This window comes from Eriocheir sinensis, unplaced genomic scaffold (genome assembly GCF_024679095.1).
Source record: "Eriocheir sinensis breed Jianghai 21 unplaced genomic scaffold, ASM2467909v1 Scaffold706, whole genome shotgun sequence".
NCBI classification, from domain to species: Eukaryota; Metazoa; Arthropoda; class Malacostraca; order Decapoda; family Varunidae; genus Eriocheir; species Eriocheir sinensis.
The window spans coordinates 107,501-117,500 of NW_026112061.1; the positions used below are offsets into that span (position 1 = coordinate 107,501).

General features: G+C 50.9%; 2 protein-coding genes across 2 annotated transcripts in view; both read left to right on the plus strand.

Moving 5' to 3' along the window:
* Positions 1-8,763, plus strand: part of LOC126994028 (zinc finger protein 219-like) — a 79,781-nt gene extending 71,018 nt beyond the window's left edge. Inside the window, exon 3 of the mRNA XM_050853278.1 lies at positions 8,275-8,763. Within this exon, the coding sequence (XP_050709235.1) occupies positions 8,275-8,595 (321 nt within the window). The 3' untranslated portion in view covers positions 8,596-8,763. The remainder of the gene's footprint in view (positions 1-8,274) is intronic.
* Positions 8,764-8,959: 196 nt separating this feature from the next.
* Positions 8,960-10,000, plus strand: part of LOC126994024 (zinc finger protein 219-like) — a gene marked incomplete at its 5' end in the record, with an annotated part of 1,381 nt that continues 340 nt past the window's right edge. The window contains 2 exons of the mRNA XM_050853273.1: positions 8,960-9,079; positions 9,798-10,000. The exon at positions 9,798-10,000 is cut by the window's right edge and continues 340 nt beyond it. Coding sequence (XP_050709230.1) covers positions 8,960-9,079; positions 9,798-10,000 — 323 coding nt within the window. The remainder of the gene's footprint in view (positions 9,080-9,797) is intronic.

The following is a 10,000-nucleotide window of genomic DNA, read 5'->3' on the forward strand; positions in this document are numbered from 1 at the left end:
CACCCACACTGGGGAGAAACCGTTCCCTTGCCCGCAGTGTCCGTACCGCGCCACCCAACGGTCAGATCTCACCAAACACCTTCGGGTTCACACTGGGGAGAAGCCGTACGCATGCCCCCACTGTCCCTACCGCGCCGCCTACACCTCCTCCCTTAGAGACCACACCCTCTTGCACCATAGCGGGTTGGAGGCTTCTTCGGCGGCGGCGGCGGCATCTGGGTCTGGTTCGGGATCTCTTGCGGCATTCGGTTCTTCGGCGTCGTTGAGGGATCCCGGTCTTCTGCAACACAGCGGGTTGGATCCTCCTTCGGCGTCTGCGCTAGCGTCGGCGTCTGGTTCTCCGTCAATTGGTTCTTCTTCTTCTTCGTCTTCTTCTTCGTCCACTTCTTCGGGAGCTCTTGCGACTACGGCGACGGCGATATCTTCTGCGACCTCACCTCCATCTTCTTCTTTATCATCAGCTCCTCCTCCTCCTCCTCCTCCTCCTCTTCCTCCTTCTGCGTCGTCGTCTTCGTCCTCGTCATCAGCGCTCTTGTAGTGATTGTTCTATGTAGGTATGTTGGTCTTGTTATTGTTGTTATTGTTGTTGTAGCAGTAGCGGTTGTAGTAGTAGTAGTTGCAGTTGTGGTTGTGTTAGGGAGGTAAGGGAAGGGGAAGGGAAGGAAAGAGAAATGAGGGAAGGGAAGGAAGGAAAGGAAAGAGAATTAAAAAGAAAGAAAAGGAAAGGGAGACAAGGAAAAACCGTGTGTGTGTGTGTGTGTGTGTGTGTGTGTGTGTGTGTGTGTGTGTGTGTGATATCGTTCATCTGATCACGTCTGTTTGTTTCTTTCTTCTCCTTCCTTTCTTCCTTTCTTCCTTCTGCTATTTCACATCTTCCTTTTTTTATTCTGTAAATGAGGACGCGAGAGAGAGAAAGGAGGAGGAGGAAGAGGAAGGAAAGAAGGAGGAAAAAGAAGGAGGAAGGAAAAAAATATAACATGTAAAACAAGAACGAAAAAGAGAAGGCGAAAGAGGAAGAGGAGGAGTAGGAGGCGCTAAGTTAAGGAGATGAAAAATGGGAAAGAAAAATACGAAGAAATAAATGATAAAAAAAGAGTAAGAGAAAGACCTTGCCCGTTCGCCTCTGCCAGCCCCCCAGACCCCAGACCCCAGACCCCCAAACCCCCAAACCCCAGACCCTCATACCAGCCCCCTAGCCTTCAGTCCCCAGTGCGATAGTTTTCGATACAGTCACACCCCAGTCCACCAACCCCCTAGTTCCCCAGTCCCCAGTCCACCCCAGTAAGCAAGTCCCCCAGTTCCCAGTCCCCCAGTACGCCTACACCCCAGTCATCTAGTTTTCAAGTCCCCAGTCCCTCCCAGTTCTCAGTTCCCCCCCGCCTCCGTAATCTAGATCCCCAGTAATTTAGCCCCCCCCCCCCCCCCCAGTTCCCAGTCCCCCCAGTTGGTCTCACCCCAGTTCACAATCCCCCAGTCTCCTATAGTCAGTCACACCTCAGTCCCTAAAGCCAGCAACCCCCCAGTTAATTAGCACCCCAGTCAGATAGCTCCCTAGTCTTCCAGTGCCCCAATCAGCTAACTTCCCAGTCCCCATTCTTCCCCAGTCTTCTCAAGTCCACCAGACCCCAAATCCTCAGTTCCCCAGTCCGCCAACCCCCCAGTGTGCCTGCCCCCAAGTTAGCTAGCTCCCCAGTCCGCCATCTTCCGAAACAGCTAGAACCTCAATCCTCAGACTCCCACAGTGAGCCAGTGTACCCGTCCCCCAGTGTGTTCGACCCCCAGTGTACCCGCCCCTCAGTCGCCCGCCCCAGCACAATCTCACCGTCTGTCTCTCCCCCAGGCGGTGCAGAGGGCGGTGGCGGCGCTGGGGGGCGGGCGGCTGGTGTGTCCGGTATGCCCACGGACCTTCAGCGCAGTTGACGACCTCGCGCGGCACATCCCTCTGCACACCTTCGACAAGCTGTACCGGTGCCAGCAATGTCTCTACCGCACGGACAGCCGCTCCAACCTCCAGCGGCACCTCAGGACACACACGGGGGAGAAGAGACACGCCTGCCCTGTGTGTCCGTATCGCGCGGGGCAGAAATCTGATCTTAGGAGACATCTTCGGGTGCACGCGCTGAAGCAGTACAATAACGTCTTCAGGTGCCGGCTATGCTCCGCCACGTCCCCATCCGCTATAGCGTTCGCGAGGCATATCCTTGAGACCCACGCCCAGGCAGAGACCCAGAGACAGGACCCATTGTTGCAGGAAGACCCAGTTGCGGACCCGGTTGAGGAAAGGGTTTTGGGTCCATTGGAAGGTGTTCTTGGGGGTCAATCTGCGACTTCTTCGGCTGCGTTGGGTTCATCTAGTGCTCTTGGATCGGGTTCAGTTGCTCCTCCGACTACGATTTCTTCTTCTTCTAGTTCGACTTCTTCTTTTTCTTCTGTTGTTCTTCCTCTTCCTGGTTCATCTTCGTCTTCTGCTGTTTCGAGTCTTCCTCCTTCTGGGGAGCTTAGGAAGGGGCCTGATTCTTTTCTTCCTCCTCCTCCTTCCCCTCCTTCTCCTTCTCTTCCTCCTGATGTCCCTCCTCTGTCTCCTCCTCCTCCCTCTGATTCTACTTCTAGGATCACTGCTTCTCCTCCTCCTCCTTCTTCTCCTCCTCCTTCCTCTCCTTCTTCTTCTCCTCCCCCTCCTCCTCCTCCGACTTCTACTGCTCAGGAAGATTCTAAGGAAGACCCCGATCAAGATTCGTAGACCCTCCTCCTCCTCCTCCTCCTCCTCCTCCTCCTCTTCTTCTTCTTCCTCCTCCTCTTCCTCTTCTTCCTCTTCTTATTCTTCTTATCATTCTTATTTGAATTCTTATTTCGACTTTTTTTTCCTTTCTGCTCCTCCTCCTCCTCCTCCTCCTCCTCCTCCTCCTTCTCCTCCTCCTCTTCCTCCTCTCCATCGTGTGTGTATGTGTGAGAGAGAGAGAGAGAGAGAGAGAGAGAGAGAGAGAGAGAGAGAGAGAGAGAGAGAGAGAGAGAGAGAGAGAGAGAGAGCGAGATAATTAGAGAAAATAAAAGAAAATTAAAAACAGGAAATTTGTGCCAAGAGAGAAAACAGTGCCATTAGAGAGAGAGAGAGAGAGAGAGAGAGAGAGAGAGAGAGAGAGAGAGAGAGAGAGAGAGAGAGAGAGAGAGAGAGAGAGAGAGAGAGAGAGTACCTCCCCCTTAATAGAAATTCAACCTTATCCGGTATCAGGAGAGAGAGAGAGAGAGAGAGAGAGAGAGAGAGAGAGAGAGAGAGAGAGAGAGAGAGAGAGAGAGAGAGAGAGAGAGAGAGAGAGAGAGAGAGAGAGAGAGAGAGAGAGAGAGAGAAATCGAGGCCAAAAAGATTAAACAAATAAACTTCAGAATAAGAGAGAGAGAGAGAGAGAGAGAGAGAGAGAGAGAGAGAGAGAGAGAGAGAGAGAGAGAGAGAGAGAGAGAGAGAGAGAGAGAGAGAGAGAGAGAGAGAGAGAGAGAATAGCTATTTTTAATTTGCTTTATTTATTTTTATTTTTTTTGCGTGTTTCGCTTTCTTTAATATATTTTCTTTAATCATTCTTTTGAGAGAGAGAGAGAGAGAGAGAGAGAGAGAGAGAGAGAGAGAGAGAGAGAGAGAGAGAGAGAGAGAGAGAGAGAGAGAGAGAGAGAGAGAGAGCAAACGAGGCCAAAAAGATTAAACAAATAAACTATAGAATAAAAGAGAGAGAAAAAAATAGAGCTATCTTTAATTTGCTTTATTTTTTTTTTTTTTGTGTGTGTGTGTTTCGCTTTCTCTAATATATTTTCTTTAATCATTCTTTTTAGATTTTTGAGAGAGAGAGAGAGAGAGAGAGAGAGAGAGAGAGAGAGAGAGAGAGAGAGAGAGAGAGAGAGAGAGAGAGAGAGAGAGAGAGAGAGAGAGAGAGAGAGAGAGAGAGAGTATATATACAAATAGATTTAGGGATTTTGTGTTATTACTATTGTTTACACACACACACACACACACACACACACACACACACACACACACATGTAATTCGTTTAGTAAATATTATTAGATCCAGATATTACTATTATTATTATTATTATTATTATTATTATTATTATTATTATTATTATTATTATTATTATGAGAGAGAGAGAGAGAGAGAGACTATATATACTCAGGAAAATTCTCTCATTATTATTATTATTATTATTATTATTATTATTATTATTATTATTATTATTATTATTATTATTATTATTATTATTTGCAATGAAGAAAAATAAAATAAATAAAGATTGTTTGTGTGTTCATGTGTTTGTTTGTATTTACTTGTGTACTGCCAAGGAGGAGGAGGAGGAGGAGGAGGAGGAGGAGGAGGAGGGAAGGAAGATTAAAGAGTATATTTCTACAATTTAATTATATTTTCTCTGTCTCCCTTTTCGTAAGTTAATATCGAAGGTAGGAGGGAAGGGAAGGGAAGGAAGGAAGGATAGGGAAGGAAAGGAAGGACGGAAGAGAGGGAAGGAAAGATAGAAAGAAGGAGGGAAGGGAAGGGAAGGGAAGGAAGGAAGGATAGGGAAGGAAAGGAAGGAAGGAAGAGAGGGAAGGAAAGATAGAAAGAAGGAGGGAAGGGAAGGAAGGAAGGATAAGGAAAGAAAGGAAGGAAGGAAGAGAGGGAAGGAAAGATAGAAAGAAGGAGGGAAGGGAAGGAAGGAAGGAAAGATAGAAAGAAGAAAAGAATAAGTACGTAAGAGGGAATAAAAGAAAGGAATATTGAAGGAAGAGAAGAAAGAAAGAAAGAACTGAAGAATGAAGAATAAAATTAAGAAATGGAGAAAAAAAGAAAGAAAGGGAAGGAAAGAAAAGAATGGAGGAAAGAAAAGGAAGGAGAGGAAGAAAGGAAAAGAAAGAAAGGAAGGAAAGGAAAGGAAAGGAAAGGAAAGGAAAGGAAAGGAAGGAAGGAAGGAAGGAAGGAGAGGAAAGGAAAAGAAAGGAAAGGAAGGAGAAGAAGAAAGGAAAGGAAAGGAAAAGAAAGAAAGAAAGGAAGGAAGGAAGGAGAGGAAAGGAAAGGAAGGAAGGAAGGGAGGAAGGAAAGGAAAGGAAAGAAAAAGAAAGAAGAAAAGAAAAGAAAGGAAAAAAAAGAATGGAAGGAAGGAAGGAGAGGAAAGGAAAGGAAGGAAGGAAGGAAAGGAAAGAAAGGAAAGGAAGAGAAAGAATGGAAGGAAGGAAGGAAGGAAAGAAAGGAAAGGAAAGAAAAAGAAAGAAAAAAGGAAAGAAAACAAAACAAAACAATAAAGAAAACAAGAAATAAAAAAAGAAAGAAAGAAAGAAAGAAATCAAGAAAGTTTTTAAGAAAAGTTATATATGACATTTTTCTTGTTTGTGTGTTTGTTTTGGAGGAAGATCGTGACTTTGAGGACTAAACACACACACACACACACACACACACACACACACACACACACACACACACACACACACACATACACACACACACATATACACACACACACACACACATATACACACACACACACACACACTCTCTCTCTCTCTCTCTCTCTCTCTACCTATAAAAACCTAAAAAAATATAACAAGATGAAGAGGAGGAGAAGGAGGAAGAGTAAGAAGAAGAAGAAGAAGAAGAGGAGGAAGCAGTACAGTTCTGGTCCCCTTACTTTAGAACATGTTACAACGTGTTTGAATCTGTGCAGAGGATAGAGATAGATAGATAGAAAGAAAGTTAGATAGATAGATAGATAGATAGATAGATAGATAGATAGATAGATAGATTGAATTGTGCGAGGAGACTCAATCGATGTTTACAAATGGATGAAGGGCTTTGATAAGGGTCATATTGATAAAGCTTTCTTATGTTCTGAGGAGGAGGAGGAGGAGGAGGAAGAGGAAGAGGAATTGATTGGCCCGTTTTACCTTACAGTACCTCGAATGGGCAGGAGGAAGAGGTGGAGGAGGACGGGTGGATCAAGGGGAGGAGGAGGGCCGCGCCTACACCAGCGAAGAGATGAGGAGGAGGATGGGGGGAGGAGGAGGAGGAGGAGGCTACGGGGACGAGGAAGATGACATGGATGATTATGATTATGAAGAGGAGGAGGGATACAGGCCAGGAGGAGGAGGAGGAGGAGGTATAGGATCTTTAGGAGGAGGAGGAGGAGGATACACTATAGGACCAGGAGGAGAAATAGTATTTGGAAGGGAGAGAAAGGAAGAAGAAAGAGAAAGAAGAATCGGAGATGCCGGAACAGTACCGTTGGTGCCGGGATTAGGTACCGGAATCGTGCTAGGAGGCGGAATACCCGGCGGAGAGCACTCAGGACTATCCCAAATACCCGGATTAGCAGGACTAGGAGGCGGAGAACTAGCACCAGGCACCCAGCTAGTCTGCCATCAATGCGGGCGAAGCTACACCAACAAATCCACTCTTCGGCGGCATCTCCGGGCACACGATGACGACAGGCCCCACGTATGCGACACCTGCGGATACCGGGCACTACAGAGGAGCGACCTGCGTAGACACATGCGGACCCACACGGGGGAGAAACCGTATAGGTGTCCGCATTGCCAGCACCGCGCTACGCAGTCCGGGGACCTCTACCGACATATAGTTTCCGTGCATAAGGAACAGAGTCACGAGTGTTTGATGTGCGCCCACCGCGCCCCCTCCCAAGCCTCCATGGCATCGCACCTTAGGAAGAAGCATGCGTAGAGGGCCATTGAGATCATATGTGCTTCTTCCTCTTCCTTCTTCCTCCTCCTTCTGTGTTTCTCCCTCTTCTTCTTCTTCTTCTTCTTCTTCTTCTTCTTCTTTTTCCTCCTCCTCCTGTTCTCTTCCTTCTCTTCCTCCTCCTCCTCTTCCTTTTCTTCATCCTCATTCTGTGTCTCTCCCTCTTCATCTTCTTCTTCTTCTTCTTCTTCTTCCTCCTCCTCCTGTTCTCTTCCTCCTCCTCCTCTTCCTCCTATCATATGTACCTCCTCCTCTTCCTTCTTCCTCATCCTCCTTCTGTGTCTCTCCCTCTTCTTCTTCTTCTTCTTCCCCCTCCTCCTGTTCTCTTCCTTCTCTTCCTCCTCCTCCTCTTCCTTCTTCCTCCTTCTTCTTCATCCTCCTTCTATCTCTCTTCTTCTTCTTCTTCTTCCCCCTCCTCCTGTTCTCTTCCTTCTCTTCCTCCTCCTCCTCTTCCTCCTACCATATGTACCTCCTCCTCTTCCTTCTTCTTCATCCTCCTTCTATCTCTCCCCCTCTTCTTCTTCTTCTTCTTCTTCTTCTTCTTCCTCCTCCTGTTCTCTTCCTTCTCTTCCTCCTCCTCCTCTTCCTCCTACCAATGTACCCTCCTCTTCCTTCTTCTTCTTCTCCTCCTTCTGTGTCTCTCCTTCTTCTTCTTCTTCTTCCTCCTCCTGTTCTCTCTTCTTCCTCCTCCTCCTCTTTCTTCTTCTTCTCTTCTTCTTCTCCTCCTTTTCATTTTTGTTGTGGGTTTTTCTTCTCATCATTACTACTAATAGTGCTGTTATTATCATTATTATTATTATTATTATTATTATTGTTGAGGTGACTTATTTATTGTGGTTTATTTTGAGTTTGTGTTAAAAAGAATAAAATGAATAAAATAAATAAATGATAATAATAAAGTTGAGAAAGAGTAAACAGGATCATTATTTTCTTCCTTCCTCCTCCTCCTCCTCCTCCTCCTCCTCCTCCTCCTGAAGAATCAATCTCAGTGTGGCAACGTTATGCAGGTGTGTGTGTGTGTGTGTGTGTACCAGGAACACATAATGAAGGCAGGTGTGTTGTGAGGAAGGGGGAAGGGGAGCAGCCAGGTGTGTGGGGTGTAGGGGGGTGAGGGGCAGGGGGGTGCCTTGGGGGGTCGTGAGGGGGAAGACAGTTATGCAGAGGGGACAGGTGTGACGGAGGACACACACACACACACACACACACACACACACACACACACAGTCGTGGGGGTCGCCGCGGCCCCAGCGGGCCGTGACGGGCGTCTCAGCCCCGTGGGCGTGGGCGTCATGGGTGAGGCGCCTTGACGGCCTCGTCGCAGCCGCCCCGACCCGAGGCTGTGGCCCTCCTGTGTACTGGCGGGGGAGTGTGCTACTACTACTACTGCTACTACTACTTCTGCTACTACTACTACTACTCCTACTACTTCTCCCACCACTTCTCCCCCTCCCCTGTGGTGGTAGTGTGTGCGCGGTGCCGGCCCCCCGGTGGCCGCGCCTGCCTGTCAGCCTAGCCGGCCATGACCCTGGGACCTTCTCTGTTGCAGCTGCAGCTCCTCCAGCAGACGGACCCGCTGCTGGCGCCGCCCGTGGTGACGGCGGGTGAGGGCCGCGCCAGGCCCTGCCCCTTCTGCGGCAAGTCTTTCCGGCGCAGCGACCACCTGCGCAGCCACATCAGGACGCACACGGGGGAGAAGCCGTTCGCCTGCCCCGTGTGCCCCTACCGCGCCGCGCAGAAGATCACCATGGACCGGCACGTGCGGCGGCACCACATCCAGCAGCAGCAGCAGCGCCAGCAGCAGGAGGCGGCGGCGGCGGCCCTGCTGGAGCAACAGCAGCAGCAGCAGCTGCAGGAACAACCACAATAGCAGCCCCGCTGGCGGCCCCGCAGAGGCGTGCCCCGCCCCCCGCTTCGACGCGGGTCTGGGGCGCCCGCCGCCGGCAGCCCAGCGGGACCCCGGCTGCCCGGGGCGGGGCGGCGCTGGCGAGGCTGCCGGCGGCGCGGGGCGGGGCGGGGCGCGGCGGCCGCCCCGTGCCTGGGATCCACGGCAGGGATGCCACCCGGACCCAACCAACCACACAACGCCTGTCCCGACGCGCCCCGGGGGGCCGTCTCCCGCGCCGACCCACCCCGCCGCCGCCGCCACCGCCGCGGGGCGGGGCTGGGCGCGGCGCGGAGCTGCGAGGAACCGTTGTGATAAGTGAAAAGACTACATTCCATGGTGGCCGTGACGGCCGGGGCGGGGCGGGGCGGGACAGGCGCGGGGGGCCGCCCCATCGGCTCCCCCGCGGCCCCGGCCCAGCCTGGCGCGGCACCTTCACCCGTCGGTCCTAACGCCCGGGGACGCCCCAGTAAGTGTGCGGGGCGGGGGGGGGCGGGGCGGGGCGGGGCATTGTGCCTGTGCTCAAGTTAAATCGATCTACTCGACACGACAAATCATTATATCAAGCACTCACCCTCCCTCCCCTCACCCTCCCTCACCCTCACCCCTCCTACTCCTCCTTTTTATATTCTTCCTACTCCACCTCCTTGGCATCCCCCTCCTCCCCATCCTCATGGCTGCAGTCATCACTCAAGACTGTCGGCGCGAGAACACGCGTGGTCGATCCTACCAAGGACACACACACACACACACACACACACACACACACACACACACACACACAGACGTGACTAATCTTTCCTTTCTGCATCCAGCCTGTGTGTGTGTGTGTGTGTGTGTGTGTGTGTGTGTGTGTGTGTGTCTGTCACGCATACGTCATAAGGGAGGGTAAAGGGAGGAAGAGGAGGAGGAGGAGGAGGAAGAGGAGGAGGAGGAGGAGAAAGAAGGGAAGAGACTAAAACTAAATCTGGAATAGCACGAGAAGGAGAAGCAGGAGCAGGAGGAGAAGGAAGAGAAAGACTAGCAGGAGGAAGCAGCAGCAGGCAGTCCGGAATGAACTAGGAGGAGGAGGAGGGCGAGGAGTAAGTCTTGAGCGGGTCTGTGCACGGCCACGATGAGTCTGTGTCGCTGGTCTGTGTCTGGTCTGTGTCTTTCCTAAGCTGACAGTCGCCCATGGTCTGTTGCAGCGCTGTGGCGGCGGCGGCGGCGGGGACAGCAGGAGCGGCGGCGGCGACAGCAGAAGCGGCGGAAACAGCAGAAGCGGGGTACTGTCTGACGGGGGCGCCGGAAACCTCTCCCTGTCCACCTACACGCTCGCCCGCGCCCTTCAGAACGCGACGGAAGGCGAGGATCTGAGTCTGCTGTCCACGCCCTTGCACCACGCGGCTCC